This window comes from Bolinopsis microptera, chromosome 3 (genome assembly GCF_026151205.1).
Source record: "Bolinopsis microptera isolate Bmic1 chromosome 3, MBARI_Bmic_1.0, whole genome shotgun sequence".
Lineage (NCBI taxonomy): Eukaryota > Metazoa > Ctenophora > Tentaculata > Lobata > Bolinopsidae > Bolinopsis > Bolinopsis microptera.
This window is the reverse complement of record NC_087074.1, coordinates 8,400,641-8,425,403: the sequence shown is the minus strand read 5'-3', so window position 1 is coordinate 8,425,403 and position 24,763 is coordinate 8,400,641. Positions and strand designations below refer to the sequence as shown.

General features: G+C 37.9%; 3 protein-coding genes across 3 annotated transcripts; all 3 read right to left on the bottom strand.

Annotated features, from left to right (window-relative positions):
- Positions 1 to 628: 628 nt before the first annotated feature.
- Positions 629 to 19,094, bottom strand: LOC134812612 (mannose-1-phosphate guanyltransferase alpha-B-like). The gene is made up of 11 exons (XM_063820098.1): positions 18,923 to 19,094; positions 18,748 to 18,801; positions 18,490 to 18,550; positions 16,022 to 16,148; positions 14,097 to 14,193; positions 6,532 to 6,627; positions 6,277 to 6,405; positions 5,549 to 5,677; positions 2,588 to 2,692; positions 2,108 to 2,238; positions 629 to 963 (listed from the first exon to the last, which is right to left on the bottom strand). The coding sequence occupies exons 1-11, from the start codon at positions 19,076 to 19,078 to the stop codon at positions 816 to 818; spliced, it is 1,233 nt and encodes a 410-aa protein (XP_063676168.1). The 5' UTR covers positions 19,079 to 19,094; the 3' UTR covers positions 629 to 815.
- Positions 19,095 to 19,383: 289 nt separating this feature from the next.
- Positions 19,384 to 20,832, bottom strand: LOC134813154 (heat shock 70 kDa protein 14-like). The gene has a single exon (XM_063820840.1). It carries the CDS (start codon positions 20,830 to 20,832, stop codon positions 19,384 to 19,386), a length of 1,449 nt encoding a protein of 482 aa, XP_063676910.1.
- Positions 20,833 to 21,521: 689 nt separating this feature from the next.
- On the bottom strand, positions 21,522 to 23,803 carry LOC134812778 (peptide methionine sulfoxide reductase MsrA-like). Its single transcript, XM_063820341.1, has 5 exons — positions 23,681 to 23,803; positions 23,273 to 23,416; positions 22,590 to 22,773; positions 22,288 to 22,395; positions 21,522 to 22,122 (listed from the first exon to the last, which is right to left on the bottom strand). Exons 1-5 carry the CDS (start codon positions 23,783 to 23,785, stop codon positions 21,992 to 21,994), a joined length of 672 nt encoding a protein of 223 aa, XP_063676411.1. The 5' UTR covers positions 23,786 to 23,803; the 3' UTR covers positions 21,522 to 21,991.
- Between the last annotated feature and the right edge of the window lie 960 nt (positions 23,804 to 24,763).

Here is a 24,763-nt window from a genome sequence, read left to right as displayed (position 1 = left end):
ATAGTAATAGTGATCACTAATCATAGTTTGCGTAGCATCCTTTATTTTCGTTTATACTACATTAACACTTTACCATTTTGATCTTAAATTGTCGTGTTTTACTTTGAATACTCCTTACTTGTTATGTAGCTCGTGCTATTGGTAAATGTTCAACTTTAAGTTAGTATAAGGATATCTGAATGATTTTAACTTAATAAATATTTCTCGGATACTGTTATACTGGGAAGAAATTTATTTTCAACAAATCATAAGCTTTTATCATCAATCATGTTAACAACCTAAAACATTCTAGAAATCAAACTTATTTCAAGATAAAATTTGATTAATCAGTTACTATTAGGGGTCGTTCACATATTACGTAATCAGCCGAGGGGGGGGGGGTTTGGTTGTTGATTACGTAATCAAAATTTTAATTTTTTACCGATTTTCGAAATACCAATTGGACAATTTTCGTTAATTATGTAATCAAAATTGTAATCAAATGTATCTCTACATCAAAATTTAACTCAAAAATGGGGGGGGGGGGGGGGGGGGGGGGGGGTCTTGATTACGGAGGGGGGGGGGGGGGGGGGGGGGGGGTTAAAACCTTGATTACGTAATATAGGGGGGGGGGGGGGGGGGTCTTGATTACGGTTGATTACGGAGGGGGGTAAAAATTGCCAAAATATTGATTACGTAATATGTGAAGTAAAATATGTCCCTTTTTAGTACTACTTCTCAAATAAAACTAAACGCAAATAATAAAAACTGAAAACCAAAAACAGCACACAGTTAAAATGTAGACAAAATGTCACTATATCACATTCTTTACACAATCAAAGTAAAATAACATTCTTGTGTGAATGGTCAATGTCTTTGTAAGGCAAAATAATAGAATTAAGAATCAGGGTTCCTTTAGAGATATTGGTATTATGACCTAGAACAGTTATATTGGGATTCAACTTCCCCTCTTCGTTAAACGTTCTGTGGATTGAAATTGTTACTGACCATTTTACTATAACATTCTTAAGATATGCTACTCTGAAATACAGAACCCTTAGAGAATTCTGAAGAATTAGACAAGTATTATACTCACGAAGGATAAGTGATATGAGCGAGGGGTTTGTTAGTATACTTACGGAGGATTAGTGCTATGAGCGAGGGGTTTGTTCGTATACTCACGGAGGATTAGTGATATGAGCGAGGGGTTTGTTAGTATACTTACAGAGAATTAGTGCTATGAGCGAGGGGTTTGTTAGTATACTTACGGAGGATAAGTGATATGAGCGAGGGGTTTGTTAGTATACTTACGGAGGATTAGTGATGTGAGCGAGGGGTTTGTTAGTATACTTACGGAGGATTAGTGATGTGAGCGAGGGGTTTGTTAGTATACTTACAGAGAATTAGTGCTATGAGCGAGGGGTTTGTTAGTATACTTACGGAGGATAAGTGATATGAGCGAGGGGTTTGTTAGTATACTTACGGAGGATTAGTGATGTGAGCGAGGGGTTTGTTAGTATACTTACGGAGGATTAGTGATGTGAGCGAGGGGTTTGTTAGTATACTTACGGAGGATTAGTGATGTGAGCGAGGGGTTTGTTAGTATACTCACGGAGGATAAGAGATATGAGCGAGGGGTTTGTTAGTATACTCACGGAGGATAAGAGATATGAGCGAGGGGTTTGTTAGTATACTTATGGAGGATTAGTGATGTGAGCGAGGGGTTTGTTAGTATACTTACGGAGGATAAGAGATATGAGCGAGGGGTTTGTTAGTATACTTACGGAGGATTAGTGATGTGAGCGAGGGGTTTGTTAGTATACTTACGGAGGATTAGTGATGTGAGCGAGGGGTTTGTTAGTATACTTACGGAGGATTAGTGATGTGAGCGAGGGGTTTGTTAGTATACTTACGGAGGATTAGTGATGTGAGCGAGGGGTTTGTTAGTATACTTACGGAGGATTAGTGATGTGAGCGAGGGGTTTGTTAGTATACTTACGGAGGATTAGTGATGTGAGCGAGGGGTTTGTTAGTATACTTACGGAGGATTAGTGATGTGAGCGAGGGGTTTGTTAGTATACTTACGGAGGATTAGTGATGTGAGCGATGGGTTTGTTAGTATACTTACGGAGGATTAGTGATGTGAGCGAGGGGTTTGTTAGGGTTGACGGCAGTAGGAGTTCCCTCTAGACGAGCCCAGCTACCAACACGAGTGCCGCCTCCCACCACCGTGTACAGAATACAGGCATGTTGATCTACCTGTCATGAATACAATATATGGGATATTGTAGAAATATCTACGAGAATATAGGGGGCATTTTAGAGAGTATTTTATTATATTTTAAATTGATCTCGCAAGAACTTGTTATTTGACAGGTGAAGACCGCCCAACCCTTCTTTGGAAGAGCTGAGTACAGCTCAAGGCGCGCGTCAGTAAGTTATAAAACTACAAATCGACGCAAGTGTCTGGAAGACAAAGTTATCAAATCGGTAGGTATAAATTTTATAAATTTCATAACCTACCGACTTAATTTTTTAAGTAACATAAACTACAAATTGTCTGGAAGATAAAGTTGTCACGTGATAAGCCGGCACTTAGTATACTGACCTGACAGCCCTCTAGTAGAATTGAGTGCTTTATCCTCACTCCGTCTTTAACTACTGTGTTTGCTCCGATCGTTACGTTAGGGCCCAGCACAGCGCTACTGGAAACCTGGAAACAGAAGATTTGAAACACTTCAGATCTCATTTCATTAAACATTTAATCGTAATTTGTAAGTAAATATAAGGGGTCGTTCACATATTACGTAATCAATATTTTAGCAATTTTTACCCCCCCCCCCCCTTCCGTAATCAACCGTAATCAAGACCCAACCCCCCCCCCCCCCCCCCCCCCCCCCCCCCCCCCCCCCCCCCCCCCCCCCCTTGACTTTTTTCCTAGAAAACACTTTTCTCTACGATTCGTGCTACCCTGATCATGCTATCATGATGAGCCGAAATCATTGTTATGATATCCGGCCAAGCACCTTCTAAACTACAGGGTGGGCCAAAAGTCAGTGGGCATGCCTTGACCTTAATAGCTCCGCCGTGTTTTATATTTGAGAGCTGTTGCTTTGCAGATGGCATACTGTACCTTCTGGTTCGAGGATTCCGTCGTCAAAATTTGAGAATTCGATTATTTTAGACTACGCCCATTCAAAATTAAAACACCTATATTGTTCTCTTTAAACATGCTGGACGCCTGATTTTTTCAGAGACGGTAGATTATTAAATGTTGCATTTGATCTGAAAAAATGACGTGAAACGGATTAGAAATGACGAAGTTATCGAGCATTTTGTGTATCTCGTCAACAAAATTGACTGGGTGAATATGTCACACCGTGACACGACACCTTAATTGGGCAGCCTTAACGATTCCCATAATGTTTAATGGGGTGGTTAACGGGGTGACCTTATCACGTGATCAGGTAAGCCAATCACCTGATCACACGCAATGAATAAACTCGTTATGCTTCGTATCTCGGCCATCTGAGAAGCTACAACTTTAATTTTTTTTTCAGGACAAACGTAATTCGAATAGCCAAATACAATGCAATAAAATTTAGCTCGATCCGACTATCCAAACTATCCAAACTATCAAATAAATGCAAAAAAGAACCTTCATTTGAAAGAAATGAACTCGATTTGACAAATTCCTCGAACCAGTGGTGGTAGTAAGTCGTGCCAGAAAGAATTGCTTCAATTGGTCACTCAGTGACTGAGCTATTACAGTATTAAGGCCAACGTATGCCCACTGACTTTTGACCCACCCTGTACTTACTATAAGTATTATAGCCGGATATTCGATCAATTTCTAAATTTTATCACTATCAGAGTGAAATTGAGTGGAATTTGAATTAAAAAATCAAATTTTTATTATTCTAGAGGGTAAAAAAGAAAATTTTGATAACGTAATCAGCGACCGAAACCCCCCACCCCCCCCCCCCCCCCCCCCCCCCCCCCCCCCCCCGTAATCAACCGTAAGCATTTGGAAACCCCCTCCCCCCTCAGCTGATTACGTAATATGTGAACGACCCCTAAGTAGATGTTATAGTGAATTTATTCCATTCTTCGACATTAAAAATGCCAAAAAAAGATAAAATCACTAATATAGTTTTAAACTAATTACGCCACTACAAATCTATTACATTTATTGAGGATGACTGTAAAGTTATATTTTACCGACATTAAGACTCTTACCTACTACATGTACCGCTTATCAAGGACCTTAGCGCTTTAAGACGTGTAACTAATACTATGTATAGGCGGTGCACGATAAAATAAACTTGCTCGGATTTTCAAAATTTTTGTACCATCGTTTTCTAAAGACTGTGAGAATTTTCACAGTACCAAATTTATCATACCTTTTTGGAATGATCAGTGAGTTTCGCCTAGGTGCCATATTTGATGGTGCGCGGCTTTTGGAGCAAAATTAGGTGTGAAAGTCGCGTAATTTGACGAAATTCGTTGATTTTTGTCGTATTATTTTGTCATATCTTCGGTTCCTGAACATGAATCATGCTGAAAATTTGTCAGAACCTTCCAATCATATTTAACTACCGAACCTAATTTAGTTGGGAGAGATTGGCCTTGACTAAGAGGTCTAAAAATGACAAAATAGGTATAAATTCGTTGATAACTCAAATTTTGAGCATCGAAATTGCTCAAACTAAATTAGGTTCAGTAGAACATAAGTGTTTACGTAAACTGACCAAATTTCAACAAAATTGTTATATGGGAAGTATTATAACTTTTCGATTGTTTCCAAAATAATGTGCTGGCCGAAATAAGAGCTAAAAAACCATTCAATGGTCAGCGCGCGCGTCTTATTGTCGATGGCGCACTGCCTACTATGTATTTTATAGTGCACACGGAATTTCAGAATGACGCGCGTCGCCCCAACACCTGCTCAGCTTATTGTAGCAGGTGGACAGCTAACCTGCTGCAATAAGCTATCAGACGACTAATACCTACATATCATTTTGATACCTAGATATTATTTTTTGTACTTGCTCTGAGGAGTGAGGACCTAAGGGGCTCGTGCTAGTTTCTACTGGGCAGCTGGTCAGCCGGTGCAATTCCCACGAATATCGTCGCTTTTGGCAATAATGTCGTTTAAATTTTGATAAGAGATTAAAATGTCGTTTATCTCGTAATATTGTCATTAATAGAATATAATGTCGTTTATCTTGTAATATTGTCATTAACAGAATATAATGTCGTTTATCTTGTAATATTGTCGTTAAGAGATTATAATGTCGTTTATTACCTAATAATGTCGTTTAAGAGGAGTGACATTGTGCCGGCTGACCAGCTGCCCCTACTATTTGTTAGTTATATTCATATTAGTTAAACTGCGCTGACATGTTCGAAGTTTCACACAGTTAATAGAGTTAATAATACACAGCATTTCCACAATAAAATCCGGAGAATGAGTTTTATAATGCGACGTTAATTAAGTCACCTCCTCTGAAAATAATTCAATGTATCCGCACATTTTGAAGAAACATACCTAAGATTTTAAACTTACATTAGCGGATGGATGAATTAGAACGTCTCCAATAATATTTGGACCTTTAGCCAGGGACTCGGCGTCCTCGTTCCTTCGTCTACTGAGGTAGTACTGGGACGCAAACACGGCCGTTCCTGGCGTCTTGATCTGGATTTTAGGGATATGATAATATTATAATATATTATTATTATGTAATAAAATATATGCAATTATCTGCACCTGTCTAGAGTCTACACAGTGGTTATAATGTCAGCAGGTGTTTATACATCTGAGGTATTGTTTCTTACAATAACTTATGCTTGCATTTAATTCATGCTGTAAATGGGGGTTATTTGAAGAATTGTCACATCAACAGAACAAATTCTTCAAAAGGGTTCAAAATTAATGAATTTATCTTTTATATTAGTCTCTACTGTCTAGTCATTGACTTCTGATTACTACATTTTAGTGCACTTGCGTCTAGTCAAATTTTACAAGAGACTTGGTTTAATAATATTAAACATTATGATCACAGTAATTTGGAGATTTAGTACATCCGATTTGATTTTTTGGTGGTGCCTATCAATCACGTTATTATAGCGTACTAAAAAGAATATTCATATAACGTACTTGTAACTTTATACGTTTTTGTTGATTTTCTATTTCGTACTTATAACGTATCTGTTGTGTTGCTATTAAGTTCTTTTTACGTATTTGTAGTGTTTATATTTCGGACTGATTTCGTAGAATCGCTATTTACCTCGTACCTGAGACCAGAATCCATTGTGACGATAAACGAAGAGTTTGCGAGTTCCTGCGAAGGTAGAAAGGATGTTCCGTTCTAGTTGGATACAGTCTGTACTGAGAGTTGCACTTTGTAGTTCTTGGAACACCTCCTGCAGGTTATTTTAGGTTCGGTTTTTTCGGGAGAATTTAGATTAAATATTACCAGAACCCCCTACAATTCAGATGGTGTTTTAACAACTCTCTATATTGGATTCCAAAAGATATCATTGAATTACCTTCATGTGGTCCAAGACTCCTATTCCGAGTACATATACCCCACAGTTGATTGTGTTGCTGACAAATGTCTCTGGCTTTTCCACGTAGTGCTCTACCTGTAATAAGGATTTGTCACACACAAGTTTTGTATTCATTCCGAGAGCACTTTATTAACGTCACTAATCAGTAATCATGTACCGTGATCTGACGTCATAGCTTCGGTCAGGATTTAAAACTGTAATTATTATGTTGAAACTGCTTTTTTACTAAGTTACGCGGCTGTGTGACCACGTGTGACCGCTAGTTCCAAGCTTAAGACACGCCTTTATAATATCTCTACATCAGGCATAAATTAGTGTCTTTTAGCAATCAGGCAACAATATGAAAATTAATTTTTTTAAACAGTTATTACAACAGAAAAGTATTTAAAACTAAACATTCTGATCATCAAACAAGTATCAGATGATATTAAAAAATATAACACGACTTCATACACATTGTAAATAATAAACTTTGTAAATAAAAATGTCGCGCCATGAAAAAAAAAATTAAAACATGCATTACAAAAAGTTTATTTTTCAAAAAAACAAAAAATGTTCGATCAAAAATTCAGACATGTCATAAAAATGATTGTTCGGCGATAATTCCTCCAAAGATTTATCCAGACAATCATCATCATCATCATCAGTTAAGATACAGTGAGTCAAGGCAACCGTGTGCAAGATTATATTACATGGACATGTCAAGGTGTGTACGGTGGTGGGTCATCTCTTCGAGGGGGAGCAGGGGGGTACAGATTATAAGGGGCGTACTGACTTTGAGATGCTCCTGGAGGTGCGTTTGGAGGCAGAGCAGGAGGATCTCTTTGAGGCAGAGCAGGAGGATCTCTTTGAGGAAGAGCAGGATGATCTCTTTGAAGAAGAGCTGGGGGGTACTGTTGAGGGGATCTAGAAGGGTACTGTTGAGATGGCCCAGGATCATGCTGTTGAGGGGGTACCTGGGAAGGTCCTTTGCCATACACGTTAGGATCTGCAGGGAGGTGCTGTTCAGTTGTAGCATAAGACTGAGGAGCGACTGTTACCACGTTCTGTACCACAATAACTTGCTGACTTGCAAAAGGGATGGCTGTTTTGCATTGTTGTCGTTCCTGGATCAAAGAACAACAAGGACAACAACAAATGGCCAGTAAATCCAAACAGCAATTAGTGTGGATCCTGTATTTTCTCCTGATGCCAGGTCTGATGCAGCAACACCAGGCACAAACTGCAAATGGACAGAAGAACATTATACAGCCACAGAACGCCCCACAGCAACCTCCACAGCAAGTCCCAGAATCCCGGGCATTCAAACCGAAGGTGATGCACGGAAAACACCATGCGAGCAGACACTCTCCACAGTCGTCAAAACACCCAAACAGACTGTGACTCCATTCGTTGTTCCATTCATTACCACCCCCTTGGTTTATAACAGTTACTTGCTGGTTCATTGTGGTAACTCAATCTGTGTGACATGAAGATAATTATGTTATTGTGATTCAAGTTCTTAAACACATGCTCATGCAAACTGTATGTCAACTGTAACGAGAAGATTCACCCAGGTCTAAGGTGCACTTTCCGGACAGATAAATCATAAACATTTATTTTGATATATCACTCAAAATATATTGAGCTAGGCTGAGTGACGAGTTTTAAGGTATATAAAGTCGCACTATTAAAAATGATTAATATCCTGAATACTAGATTGCTACCCTTGGGCTTCAGAAAGGTTCCACAGTGAAAAATATCAGTGAAGGTTTTTTCAGACCAGCAAATAACTGATCGTAGGTCTTCTGGGCAGACTTGAAGTTAAAGGACCAGTTAACTGAAAAAAAAGTTATCCTCATATTTTGACAGATTGTGACAAATAGCAAACTAAGCAACGAGTCGAAATTCCTAAATCTCTAACTGCTCTCTAACGCGTGTAATTAGCGTTTGTATTATTTTGGCGATGACGTCATAAAGTCCCTTGCGCGCACAGAGTAGCTCGTGAGACTGTATTTTACAGGTAGAAAATGGACATAATACAATGTTTCTCCCCCAAATAACTCGGAAGTAAGTATTTTAGGGTACATGTTGCTTCATAAGTTGTATATAAACATGGCCATTCTGCACAATTTGCACTCATTCAAAAATCTGTAGGGCCTTCATAGCCCAATTTACGAGATGCCCATATTTTAGCATGATTTCTGGAACCGAAAATCAGTTTTTCGCCAACAACTGAAAAAGTAAGCACTTTAAGGCATATGTTTGTTCGTAAGTCATATATTAATATGCTAATTGCGGTTCTTTTGCACCCTGTCTAAAGACTCTATCACGATCCTATCGAAAATGGGCTCAGCACCACGCCCAAAATGGTTTTTGGCAAATTTCTCGAAAAGTAAGGATTTTAGGCCATGTGTTGCTCAGTAACTCCTATATAAACATGCATATGCCGCTTGGTTTAAGCCTATTTAGAAGTCTCTACGACCTTCAGAAGCAAGGGGTCGGTTACGTTATTGGGTCAATATGGGCGTGGCCCTCCTGGGTTTTCTCCACGGTCAAAAAATGTCTCCAAACGAAAATCGTTTATTCAAACCTTCAGGAAGGTCTGTGCAAAGTTTCGTGAGTATTTGAACATTTGCAGGTTCATTTCCATAAATGTCCATAAATGACTGGACTACACAACTTTAGAGTTAACTTTAGAGAAACTCATAAGTCATTTATCTCAAATTAAGCTGTTAGTGTCCATGATCAACCTGTGGCGACAATGTTTAACGTGAAATGTAAAAATCAGGAGTAATATAAAAAGTGTATTTTTAGATTAAAGTGCTAGCTCATAGTTTTAGAATTGTATAGATTAACGTTGGTCGTTTAGCCATCTAACAATCGATCGTGCCGTAATATATGGCCAGAGAATAATAGGGTCTTGGAAATTCTATAGTTGTTCAGTGGGTCAATTGACTGAAAACGTTTGCACTTGGTATTTAAACTTACCAGTAGTTTATTTATGTTATGTACCGATGATAATGCAATTAGGATAACAACTAGGTAAGCCGTAAGTCTAATTCAAAACACACCGCACACCGTACACACCAATCAGTATTACTATTTGGTAGACCGGGTATTTTGGCGGGAATTCTGTTCCCACGGCACTGTTCTGATAGAAGCTACTTCTACTAATGGTCCCAGAGGAACGGCCGTAAAGTAGCCAGACTTCTTGTCTCCTGTACTGGCTGACACATGTGGATTAAAGTTAGAAATTCCGCTATGATATAAATATAATTGCTCTCGGAATTGAACAAACTCCTACTTATCTAGATCCTTTCTAAATTCGTTAGAGTTTCATGGACTGGGGAAAAATAATCGGTACAGTCTCCCTGCTTGTGTAATTAAGCAATGAAAACAATCCAAAATTATCACATTATATGACATAAGTTGTAATAGCAGAAACTTTCTAACCGCACATTCACCCGCCACTGTTCAAGAAATTATGTCACTGTTTAAAATCATGACGTGAGCACTGTACATACAATCAGCTATTCCTTTAGTTAGGATGATTGCCAAAACTATAAGGATTTTGGAGAACTAGGGTAATAGTCATAATTCTAAAATTTGAGTGAGTTACACGTGTTTTATTGACGATGATAAACATTTGCAATGTATTACGCTATGCAAGCGCGCACTGAGGGACTTTATGACGTCACGACGCCACAGCTTATTATTGCAATAACACGCGTTACACGTACGCTAGAGAATTGGTTCTTTCGGCGATACGATTCTTTACCAGTTTGTCACAGCTGATTTAAATCTTAGCCAAATTGGAGACTAAAAATTTTTCAGTTAACTGGTCCTTTAAAGTTTGTAGAGTTTAAAATGAACTTCTTCCAAACACTAGTAAGAACATTGTTTCTTTTAAGTGTTGTTATTTCATTATCAGCTATTTGTACAATAAGCATTCGTTTAATTATCATAAAGAATCCGGCTATTTTGAGCTTCTTAGATTAATCAGTAATTCTCCGGAAACAAGACTAACTGAAATTAATCTGATCATGCTCTGACCTCAAAATCCGCCAAAATTTTGGTTTTGATGAAAGCGATTGGGTGGGGAAAATTAGCAATTAGCATGATCTTGACTTTTGCTTTTACAATTGGACATGGATAATTAGCCATTAGGATATGCCTTATTATACGAAATTAAGTTCGGTTCGATTTATCACGTCCGCTTTACACGTTGAAAATAGGGAATTTCAGCGCTATTCAGTAAAACTTTAGTCGGCATGAATTCGTTTAACGTAATTTGTTAGCACTGATAGTTATTCGCATGTTTTCTAAATTACTGTAAGATATGCTTTAAATACATTTCATTGCATGAGGACATTTAATGTTGGTCACCTCGACCACGAGCTTAGACTGGGTCACATTCCAGACCATCAAAATAGGAAGTAAGTGTTTAACTCTCCTCATCTATTTAATGGAGGGGAATAATCACAGTTTTTAAGCTTAAAGTCAAAGCTAGCGTCGCGTCGGGAGCTCCAAAAGTACGACAAAAAACAGGAAACTGTTGCTCAACAATCGAAGCATATGATCGTGTTTAACGAACAATTCCTGCTTCAATCCTCTTCCTACTACTTTGCGAAGGACCTTCGTGTGACGAGAAAATGCAGAACGCTTAGTTCCGGATATTTAATCTCATATTAAAATCTCAATGTTAAAATGTGACTAATTAATGTTATTATGCTTGAATGTGGAATTTAAGTTCAATGTGGTAGATATTTAATTACACTATACAGGCTACATCTAAGGATATTCAATCTCATTATTTATAATTTTAGCGTTAACACTCAATTTTCCAAGCCTCAGGAAGGAAAAATTGCACGGAAAATCTAAATGTCCGAATAATAGGGGTACAATTAGTTAACACATGTAAACTGTTAAGAAAATCATCCAGTCAATCGTTATGTAGGATAAGCCATCTTTGGTGTGATGTCAACATCCAATAAGCTTCACTGTTAACAATAAATGTATGTAACTTGGATAAAGAATACATGAGAGAGGTCCAGCAGACCAGCATGCGAAATTTATAATTACACAAACCAACTGAGCATCATAAGCAAGCAATTTTGAGCTGATTTTGTTCTGATTATTATTTGTCTGGGAAAATATAATGAAGCTGATTATGTATAATCGCATTATACATGTTACATGAGACCTAGAAGCAGCAAATCAGAAAACAGGAGGGATTTTATGGCACATATATCTATTTATAGCACATATATCTATTTATAGCACATAATCTAACTTAAGAACCGGTTCAAAACTTAAACTTAGGCGAGTAAATCTTGAGCAGTGTAATAGTCAAATACCACAAATATCTGCAAAACAAAAGAAAAACAAAAGAGTAAGGGTTCGTGAGTCCTGGAGATACAATGAATCAAATCAATTAATAATGACACAAGCATCATCGTACGTCATCAGAAATTAAACTACATATAATGCCTTTATGTGACTAATTAATGTTATTATGCTTGAATGTGGAATTTAAGTTCAATGTGGTAGAACGATATTAAATTACACAGGCTACATCTAAAGATGATCTCATTTTCAGTTGCTAGGGAACTAACTAAGGTTGCTATGGTGACCATGGCAACCTTCCAAACTTAAAATACACCATTTAATTTCATGGCTTTTGAGTAACTCAAACCGTAGGTTATATCCGGACTTTTAGACCACCTTATTAATTTCAAATTTAATCACATCTTTTCAGACTATTAGAAATACAATCCAAATCTTGATATTCATAAAATTGCTCTCAAATAATTTGTCGTTTTCTCTCAAAAGCTCCCTCAAAATTCGTTGGAGATTTTCAGCGAAGTGTTCCAGGGTTATAATTCTATCGGCAGACAGCCCGATTAGGAATTTCATTTTCTAATATGAAAATATGTTGGCATATAATTATACCGCTTCAGGTATCTATTTCAATTTGAACCACTTTAATTAGTGCAGACGATCCCGACATCAGCATTCCCGATGTATTTTCCCGATCGGGAAATTATTACAATTCCAATATTTTGAGTATACATTTTCAGATATTCGATCAATAGACCTAGACCATTGGATATTTTGATCGGTATTGACCTCTATTTACTTTAATCTTTAGTTTTTCACCATAGTATCTCAATTTGGTTAGTGTCAGGAGTTAGTTATATTATATTAGTTCTAGGACCACTCAAACCAAGTTTGGGAATCACTGCAAGTCTAGAACCGATGTTACCAATGTTCCAAAATGTTCCAATTTTGTCACAATAATCCTCCTGAGAATCCAGATTTTTGGAACATGGTCACATCGAAGTATTGGCTGTATTTAAGTGCTGGGAAGTCCAATTCGGTTTTCTAAGATGGATATATGTAAAAACTAGGTTGAGTTCCTCGAGCAACCAGACACTCTATGACAGCTCATTTGCTGTAAGAGGACCAAAACTGTGGAACAAAGTGCCTGATAATATTAAAGCTGAAGCTACGTTTGAGTCGTTTAAAGTTAGTTTGTCCAAGTTTATTGCTTTGATACCGGACAACCCTCCGACTTCCGGTTATAGCTGCAGCTGGTCTAATTCCCTGGTAGACTTCTCGCCATCGAGGTGGTCAGAAATCTGATGACCCTTCCTGCTACGAGGATAAACACAACCAAAGTAAGTAACTAAAGTAAGTAAGAGCCATCAAAAGTCAAATAACATTACCCAGGTTCATGGAATGAACGAAAATGAATATTGTCCTAAAAATGCTCAGAACGGTTTAAAATTGGTCGAAAAGTGTTTAAATTGGTCCTAGGACCACTCAAACCAAGTTTGGGAATCACTGCATGTCTAGAACCGATGTTACCAATGTTCCAAAATGTTCCAATTTTGTCACAATAATCCTCCTGAGAATCCAGATTTTTGGAACATGGGTACATCGAAGTATTGGCTGTATTTAGGTGCTGGGAAGCCTCAATTCGGTTTTCTAAGATGGATATAAGATTTCGTTCATTCCATGAACCTGGGTAATGTTATTTGAGTTTTGATGGCTCTTAGGCCTAGTTTTTTTTACCTATATCCATCTTAGAAAACTGAACTGAGCCTTCCCAGCACTCAAATACGGCTAATACTGCGATGTGCCCATGTTCCAAATTTATGGATTCATCTACTGAGTGTCAGCCTGCTCGATCGATCGAGCGGTCGCGGACAGGCCGGCCGGCCGAGTACGTGATATGAGCGCGCATGTGCGCGTAAAAATCGCGTGACAATCCCACCAATAAAAGTATGGCGCGTTCCATAAGAATGTTATGAAGACCCTTTCACAGGAGATGTACTCTGGGTTTTGTGGCACCGCCCCAATCTTGTCATCAATTATTTGCTCATTATCGAGCTATTAGTTATTACCAGGATTATTCTACCATATTATAACTTAATCCAAATTTAGCTATTAACAACTATGATTGATATCAATTATCGAGATTTGGGCAATTAATTAGGTCAGATAAAGTCCCCGTCCTAGTATTACAAGGAAGAAAGTGACACTATTATTATGATTACCTCGTTACTATTAGCATCGTTAGAAACAATACAGCCATACAGAGCGCTGTGAGCTTTCTCCACTTCCGTTCCCATAACCGTGATAACATCGTCCCGCCTGAAATTAGTGCTGACTGTACGTAATGCGTTATGTCATGGGTAACTGAATATGTAATTGATTTGTTCATTGAACTTAAATTATGGTAAGTAACTGATATCATGTTCGATCTCGTTACGTTATGCATTCTATCTTAAACAGACGGTAGGGGTTACAGTACTTGATCCGGTCTCTGATTTTAATACGAACTGGATAAATTCGGGTTTCTGAACTTGAACATGGCATCTTCTGCAGCAACACAATTTGGAAATACTTTGAAGTGTGTATACTAGAACATATTGAGGAATTTCATAGATATTTTCTGAAGATTCTGTCAATGGGGATTGGGGAATGTAGCAATGAGGAATAGATACTTGCTAAATACTGGATAACTCATCTCACAGTTAGATTCTACATTCTTTATAGTATCTCATTCCATAGATAAGAGAGCTAGGGTCAGTTAAAAGGTTCTTGAAGGTTCACGCAAAATCCTACTTTTGATATCCTGTAACTGTACCTTCAATAGCTAGGTTGAAGTACATGGTAGGACCATCTGCTGAATGAGGGACTCTTCTCTGGATGTAAAGGTGGACATTGTAATCAGTATCAAAAATAGCATTCTTGAGATTCATCTCTTCCATAATATCCACTGCTTATATATAAGTACTACACACCTACTTCGATTCTTCCAAAATTACAGGCCTCACAAAATGACAGTCCACATTCACATTGTAGCTCAGGTTTCCTAAAGATTGAAACTTATTATTTTTGCTACATATAAAATTTTCCAAGAAATGGTATTAATGAGCACTTTCCCAAGGAATGAAAATGAGCTAGGAATCATATTTCTTACATAAATATGAGCGTTTGTGCTGTTCATTCATTGCATCGATATTAAATACCGTAGATCTAGATAGTAAAACCTGCAAAATCAAAATTCCTTTTTTAGCGTCATTTTGTGAGGCATGCACCTGCCTGATTAATTTGATTCTACTAATAATCTCGGTGGATGCGCTTGATGTCGTGATTGCGATTTCATTTTCTCTTATCAAAGAATTAGTGATGCAGTTTAGGCAGGATCAGAGGCCGCGATATGTTATGTGATTAGGTCTCTAGTGGGCCTCTAGTAGGTCTCTAGTAGGTCTCTAGTCTGGTGTCGAGGTCGGTTCACTTCTCAGCTCTGTGAGGACCGCGTAAAAGCATCAGTCGGTCTGAAATATTCTTTAATCTGTTAGTCCGTACTTCATCTTCAAACCACCAGTCCAAATGGTCGGGTTGGTGCAGCCTGCTGGAGGAGCCAGAAAACAGCGCTCTACAGCATTTGGTTGGCTCTGTGAACAGTGATCTCTTCTAGTTGTGGGATGCTGGTGTGAAACTCTGGAATAATGGTAACATTCTTCCATTAGCGAGCATGGACAAACCAATTCCATGAATTCCATGGATTCAATGAATTCCATGGATTCAATGAATTCCATGAATTGGATATAATATAATGCTATAGAAATTCATTTTAATACAATGATATAATATAATAATGATAATAATAATAGGCTGTCATTAGAATGCGCTAATTGAATTGTGTAACAACACCACTATATGAGACAAGAGAAACGCCATCTAACATCTTAGGACGCGAGGAGGATTAGGACTCCTCGGGGCTCGGACTACATCAAATCAATTCCTTTTGCAACGTTCTCAATAAATGTAATAGATTTGTAGTGTTGTAATTAGTTTAAAATGAATATAGTAGCGTGACGTAACAGTGCTAATCAGTGTTCGGTGCTATGTCTACTCCACGCATACACGACTACAAGTTATATTGACAACTGTGAAATAGTTCCCAACTTACCCGTGTCGTAGGTGGCTATTGAGCATGTTCTGCAGTGGAAAGTCACAGCACACGTCCGCATTCAGCACGAAGAAACTGTTAGGGTTCCCTTTCCTGATGTGATCTCTGAAGTGGAATATTCCTCCTGCTGAAATAATGTATTATTAAGTTTGACCACCCAATTAGGACTGCTTTCATGGCAAAAGATCCCATTAAATGATAAGATATTGGTCATAAATCAATTAAAATCTCGAAGATTAAATTTTGATCTCAGATTTCAACTAAATCGGTATTTGTTTAAGTGCTTGAGTAGTTTCGATATATCTGTGAATTTACAAGTTTTAATGATTTCTTGAACAAAGCATTAGTGCACTTATTTTCCCAGCAGCAGTACAACACTATTCAAGACTTTCCTTTAATTTCTAATTCTGTACTAACAAGGTCAGCCTCTCTGTCGTAGAATTACTCATGTAAACTACTGGATACAAAATTGCCCTGTTCCAAGACCTTTGTGTTTTACCATTATAATATGTGTGCACAAAACGGTCACGAGACTCAGAGGCCAAACAAAAATAATTTCCAACAAAAGTTGTTGCTCAGTTAATTGCTTATTATGAGTCTCCACAACATAATAGTTTAGTTGATCTAAATAGTTTTCACGTTTGGTCTTGAAGTCTAGCTCCTGCATATGGGCACGCAATATCATATGACAAAACTTGTGAAAACCACCTCCAGTTACAGCTACTTAGGTGTCAATTTAATGTGCGAACACTGTTGTTATGGCTACTTAATACATTAGCATGACCCGGTAAGTCGTCACTCGGTCAGTGCATACTATTTAGTTCTGATATTATCGTCATGATATTAATTATTGTTTCTTCTTTGTTGCAACTCAGCCCTTACTGCATTCGATTCCTTCTAAACCACTACTTGTTTAATGTTTAAGTTGTTCTGTTCTAATTTCAAGAACACAATATGATTTCGTACTTTTAACTTGGTACTTTTAACTTCAGCTAATAATAACGTATATTAACTATATAATACACTCTGTTATTTGTAATATAATACACTAAATATAATATACTCTTTAACTTAATGAGTTACTATAATCATGTGAGCAATTAACCATTCCTTCCTTTGTGCCCGTCTGTCCCTTTGTATCAGTGTCTGTTATCGAGGTACTTTTGGTAGACTCTTTTGTGTGTTACGATAAGAACAGCTCAATATTCATTTGTTATCGTTAAATTGTACAAGTAAAGCTTAATTACCTGTCTCGAATGCAAATAATAGTGACTTTAATTATCATTTAATTGTCCTCTAATTTATCTTTTATTTATCCTTTTATCATCGATAAAGTGTTTATATTTCGTTTTTATACGTGTCTTCTTAAAGCATTCCAAGTGTAAAGTAATTTTAGAGTATAATTAGAGTGGAATATAAGCGATTGCAGATTGTTGATCTGATCAGCATAAGCATTAATAAAGCTGATGAATCGTTCTAAATGTGATTATTTAAATATTTAATGCTTCTAATTCTAATTACTAACTTATCGGCTAGCTCAAGACATGAAGGCGTCGTCCCCTGTAAAACAAAAATCTCCCCGCAAGGAACTCCCAGAATTCAAACGTTTAAAACCGCAGAAAAGCGAAGGACTTCTCTCAGTCAGGTCAGGCTGCAGTACTCTAGCAGACGAATCTGACAGCATCTACATTGACAGTGACACGGGCCGCTCAGAATCTGATCTAGCAGCAATTGAGAATGGGTTGTCATGTTGGTTATGTCACAAGTTGGAGGTGGAACCCCTGATGTTGGCGTGTGAGTGTTCCCTGCTGACCGGTGCTGTCCACAAGGATTGTCTCATCAACTGGATGAACACATTTTTCAAGGGTAGATGTCCACGTTGTGTCTACATGTACAGAGTTATAACGGATAAGATAAGTTGGAGACATTGGACAGCTGACCCGCTCATTAAAGCTCAGAAGACTAAATATATTCTGATCGGAGCACTGAATGTGGTTGTTACGGTGGTTTGTTTTGTTTGTTGCATTCACCTCCTGACATATGCGGGAAATCAGGAGCACAAAAGAGAACGTATTATCATCTCAATAGCTGTGGCGATCGGTTACGTATTTTACGTGTTTTACCAGGGGAAGATCTACGTGAGAATGTACGAGAGGTTGAAGATATATAATAATCGGATATGGAACGTGTATGATGTGAATGACAGTGTGGGTTCTCAAGTTAAGATCAGGGGAAATATGTCCAGCTTTGTCAATTTCTCCGATTTGAATCCAGTATAGTGTTGGCAGTGATTTTGTATTGTTGTTCATGTTGTGTATTTTGGGGTAATATTTTATTTTTACATTATTGGGTTGTAAATTTTAGACATCATAATGCATGTTAGTCATATTTCATAATTTAATGGCATGCAATTTATTCCATATTTGATTCTCATGAAATGTATTTCGGATTTGTAATTTCTGTCTCACCTGTACCAAGAGGTTTGTACTCTTGTAGATAGGTAACTGGAACTCCATATTTGTTTGATACCTGGAATGGCATAAATTGTGTATTTTTCATTATGAATAAAAAGTATAACCTTGTTTAACCGTTACTATTTTATAATATCTAACATTGATTGGGACACAAAGTTCTAACTACTATGCTAAATCAATCCAGGTCTTAACATTTTTCGTTCTTAAATTTGTATTACAAAACTTTACCAGAGAACTAACACTGAAACTCACCTTTCTGGTGAAGTTGGATATGTCTGACGTCGGTTCCGACCCAATCAGTATTACCTGCGATTAGTATACTGTTTTAGTATCGGCAGTTATCTTTAGTAGAGTGCTATATTTCTGAAAGTTAGATTGCAAGTTAAACGTCACGATGTTTAATGTTTATCAGGACTGAATACCGAACCTCTTGCATATCATTAAGTTCACTGCACGCCTTGATGTGGTGCTCTATCATAGCCCTGCCAGCCAGAGGGAAGAGAGGTTTAGGGACCTCTAAAGAGAGTGGCCTGAATCTTGTTCCTTTCCCCGGACCACCAACCAAAATAACAGCTTTCACCATACTCTTACTGAGGTAAATTATTGTTAAACATTTAGAAACAGAATACAAATAAATCGTAAAAGTGAAGTGAAATGTTGTTAACAAGTTATTAGCTCGTACATCATATTTAGAGATCGCAGAATTTCAATCAACGTTAATCATATTATTTCAGATCTAATGGTGATTCTTGAATAAAGTAACATATCAGTGATGTTATTAAGGGATCAAGCAATGAAACAACCTTTTTTCTCAAAAACCTAGAGTTAAAAAACTATACTCAATCAAGAAAATTAAAAGATTTCAAATAGAAACATCAACATCTCAATTTAAGCTCCTTTCGGTGGTGGTATATGAACAGCAGTTCTCTCATTAGTAAAACTATCTTTAATGATTGCCTCAATGCTACAGTCCTCCAGAATTTCAAAATGTAACGAAACTTTGCTCTTATCATCTGATCCAGCCACCTCTGCCTTAGCAATACATTTACCATCAGCCTCTATCACAATAACATTTCCCTCAGGCAGTTCAATGTCTGTTTTATATGGAAGGGGCGTGTTTTTAGCGACTGCTTGTGTCACAACATCTCCTACTCTTACTTCAATATTACTGGGGGTAAGAGGGATTCCGACCGTGCCGTTACCTTCCACTTCTGATTTAGCGGATAAGTTGGGGAACTTAGAGAGCATTCCAGCGTGTGTAGCAGCGCCGAGTGAGATGATCTCGTCAGGTGCCTGGCTGACAATACTGGACTCAGGGAACAGTTGGCTGATGATAGATTGTACTTTGGGGACTTTACAAGTGCCTCCTGTAAGAACTACTCTGGTTATGGAGATGGAACTGTGTTTGGTTACCATTTTCTGCACGGTCTCCTTTATCTTGTTCAAATCGTTCTGTATTAAAGTCTCAAACCTAGGTCTTGAGAGGTTGGAGATGAGATCCATTCCGTCGAACAAACTTTCTATGCTACATTCTGCTGTGTTTAAGGTGCTAAGATTATGTTTAGCACTCTTTGAAGCCTTCAAAACTTTGCTGTAACTCCGTGGATTTTCCTCTACTTTACATCTGTTCTTCCTGTTGAAATCATCACACAAGAACTTCCCTACAGACCGATCAAACAGGTTTCCTCCAATTTTCTCCTCTGTATTATCAACAACAGAATACATTCCAGCCACAACTTTTACCACAGTGACCGCCATGGAAGATCCCCCAACTCTTACGACGGCAGTGTGTCCGTCAGCAGGTTTAGCAGCGCTGTCAAGAGACAGCAAAGCAGCAACTGATTCCGGTATCAGATCTAGGACGTTTAAACCAGCGGAGATGGCACAGTTCTTGACGGTCTTCCTAAACTCCGGTGAGGATGTCAGTGGAATGGAGATGACAGTGTCGTGTTTATCTTCACCCAGCGCACTATCTGCTGTTTCTTTCAAGTTCTCAAACACACATTTAACCAATGCACTGACACCTTTTCTGGTTGCATTGTTAAAATTAACTATAATTTCCTCGCCGTGCTGCTCCAACTTGCAGGCTTGAGACGCGCTGTCCGCACTCTCAAGTTTGCAAGCCAGCAGACTCTTCAGACTGCTGACAGTGTTAGCAGGCTGTCTGACTGTCATCTGCACTGCGGGTGTCCCTGTCAGCAGCTCTCCTTCTTGGTGCGCCACAACGGTCGCTGTGCTGCGGTCTCCTGCGCTGTTTGCTACTATCTCTGATCTGCCATCTCTACACACCGAAACAAACGCGGACGAGTTCCCGAAAGCTATGCCAACACCAGACATCCTAGAATAGTGAGATCGGTTACAGAAATGTAAAATTCTGTAGGTATGTTGGTAATTAAGTAATAGCATATTATCATAAGAGTATTATACCCAACATTGACCGGCGAACTGATAGCTACTTCAAAAGCAATGAAACTACAATCTTCTAGATAAAATGAGTCATAGTACTTTCAGCCGGAGCCATCATAAGTGACATAAATCTAAAAGATAGTATGGTTAGTTTCTAAATATAAACTCAAACTCTGAAAAGGAAACTGCCGTGAAATATGAAACATCAATAAAAGGACCAATTATTTAAAAAAAATAATTTATGGAAAGCCCCTCAGGCAAAATAAAAATCAATTATGCAATAAAGGAATCTTAAAAGGGTTTGTACTATTCATTCCTGAGGGGCGGAGGGAATTTAAGGCATGTATATATCGGTGCTCCTTAACATCTAAACTACTAGGACTTGAATTTTCTAGGATACACACTGAAACAGTATGTAGTAACATATAAGTGCAATGTCATAGTCTGTGTTGTGCAACAATTAATTTGATAAACACGACTTGTTTTACATTCTAAAATGTACTTTTCTGGACTTTGTCTATTGACCTGGGACAGCTTTGCATAATGGAGGACAATCAGTCATTAGTAAATATAAACTTAACTCATTGGTGCAAGTTTTGACACAGAAGAAAAGTACGTCATAAAAATTCTAAAAATAGAATCCATTAAATCAATACTTATTAATCATTAAACCAAACAAATCGTTTCAAATCGTTAATCATATCTGTTGTAAGAATTCAATGATATCCAAGCTTTTGACTTAAAACTTTTTTCATTGAGAGTCACTTCACCAAGATTATATACATACACGACACCCCACAAATTAATACTGCCCAGATAATCCGATTGATACCCAAAATCACATTCCACTAAATACACATAATTAATTGTTTTATTTCAAGAGGGTCACCCTTGAGGGGGTCACACTTTGAGGAAAATTAAGATCTTCAAAATGGTCAAGTTTAAATAACTGCTATTTGAAAATATGATGTTCAAATTACAACGAAAAGCGTTTAGTTGTCTTAAACAATTTACAATGACAGATCACTTCAAAAAATGTCTGATATAAAACTCTCAAATTTCCCAAAATGACAGGATTTCTTGTACAAGACTACAAGGTACATTTAACACCTGTTCCTCGCATAGAACAATAACCTCCGGGGTTCTTGTGAAGATACTGTTGGTGGTAATCTTCAGCATAGTAAAACACATTGTCCAGTTTTATCTCTGTCGATATTTCGCCTGCACAATTGAGAGGGTTTCATTGATGGGTTATGGAAAGGGGAGGGTTTAAATTAAAAATGCCTTTCAGATAAGTGAAACCTGCTCCCTTGAGCCATGGCTTACTGATTGATTTATATAATCTTATCTAGATGGCTGCGTAATTAGCAATCATAGCCAAAATACCTCTAATCCCTCTGTCACTGAGGTTCTGTTGATATTTCTCTGCACTTTTCTTTGCTAGCTCCAAATCAGTTTCATCTTCACAGTATATGGCAGAGCGGTACATTGGACCTGAGTTTTGTGGTTGGTCATTGCAACATTCTGCCTGTACTTAAATTTTTGTAAATATCATGCTATGAAGCTACAATGACAGTATACAAATATTCATACTGCTAGGAAAAAACCTAATAACAAGTAAATAATGATATTGAATATGCTTAGAAAATCAGATATTCCTTTCAATAGACTCAACAAATCTAAACCACCTGTATCATTTCCTTGTCTATCTTTGGTGGTTGGATTGTGGTTCTCCCAAAAGTTCTTTAGTAGAGCACTGTATTTCACTTGCTCTGGATCAAAAATAACTCTCACTACCTCAGCGTGTCCTGTTGCACCTGTACACGTCTCTTGGTAAGTGGGGTTCTTAGTATATCCTCCAGCATAGCCAGCCTGAAATATCAAAATGATCTTTCTTAATTAATAATAGTAATAATATAATAAGTTGCAGATAGGAGTTTGGTAAGGATTTGGTGCTTCTCTAATTGGCATATAAAATGTTAGACCTGTAAATGACCAACATCATGGATGGAGAAAATGGCAAAAAGTTTGCTAAGTTATCTTAGCTTTTTGACAAGTGAAGCCTCAAAAAAACCATTTATTGAATGTTAGAGATCGAGATTATTCTATGATAGAAGGATATTTTACACAGATGTGCAATGTTGCAGAAAGTTTTAGATCCAACTAAGGAATCCTTAAGCTCACTCCCTAGACTAGGTGACATTGTGGTTTTGTTGTTCTCTTGCTTGGAGGTGGACATTCTAATCGTTTGGTCAAATTAGCATTGAAGCATTTCTAACCCCCTCCAAACTTCGGTTCCCCGTGCCACTATCCTTTATTAACTTGGTATAAGATATTCAAAATTCAAACAATTGATTTTTTCTGGACTTACATGAGTAGAATAGACCCCTTTTATCTTCCAGAAGCTTCTTTCAACTCCCCAAAAACAGCCCATCCCAAAGGTTGCTGATTTGGTCCCTTCAGGAAAAGGTGGAAACATTCTGTTCCCATTAAATGCATGGACTTCTGATATACCCTGAAAAACCATATACATCTTATTTTGTACATCAATTTTACACTAAAACCTGGGAGATCCTTTAAATATGCAGCAGAGGGTAACCTAGAAACAATCAGATCTCACATTGCATGAGAGGAATTTATTTATTATGCCCCCAGTCCCCTAAGTTTCAATTCAAGAACTGAGTTTGAGAATTAGAATAATCCCATGATCTACAATTAAACACAATATAAATTTAAATTCAGCTAAAAGCAGTGAAGTTCAATACAGAATTCAACCAACCTTTAAAGCCTCTGCACGTCCTGGCAAGGCATTGCTTGCATTTATTGAGCCATAGTTTGCTCCCATTGTGACAAATCCAAATAGAAAGTTTTTAAGAATAGACATACATGTGGCCCTAAAAGTTGAGCTTTATTTTAATATAAGATATGTCTTTTTATGGTGCAATGCATACTTATTCTACTTCGATAAAATAGCCATTGATTTTGTAAAAGTGGACCGAGGAGCTGCACAGACCCAACATGAAAAGATTCCACTACTCAAGGACTGAGGCAGTGACTTAACGAAGGGCCCCTCCAACCCCGCTGTTTACCAGCGTTTCCTCTTAAATCACTTAATATGTCCAATTTTATGTTTGAGAGGGGCGCCAATAGGGGGTACTTTTTAGACGGGGGGCTGGGGGAGGGGTGCCAACAGGAAAAGTTACGCTACTGGACTGACGCTTGAAACCAGCAGAGTAACTTTTCAATAACAAGCAGTGAACAATGTCATGACACCACCAATATTATTGGTGGTGTTCTTATTCTCTTCTCCCTCCAAACCTGACGCCTTTCCTTCCCTTAAAAGTTTACTATAAGTACGATATTCCTGTCGGGTGTAAGCTTTTTAATTATAATAGATTCCTTAAATCACTTGATAATACTACTATTTCCTCCATCCTGGAAGGTGATTGCCCCTGTTCCAGTAACCCTTATTGCTATCAGCCTCGAGGCCACATCATCACCGGTGACCTTGCTTTCATTGAGCACGAGGATTTAAGAGGCATCATGAGTTACGGTACCAAATTTAGGGAACCTGTGTCTGTTCCTCCTGAGCAAATCTTGGAGAGCCTCAACGAGTGTTCAGCCAACTTCGCCACCCGTATGGCTAGGAAACATGGACTTTCATGTTTGGAATTCCAGGATTGGAAAGATGAGGTCTCCCGGATCTTCACCAATCGCCTTAACTTCCTCTCCTCCTCCCCTAATAACTTCACTCCCTACAATTCCATTCTACAAAGGGATGATGTTAAATCTTATCTCGACAGTCTTTCTTCTTCTTTTATTATTTGCTCCGTAGATAAAGCTTCAAATAATTATGTTTTTG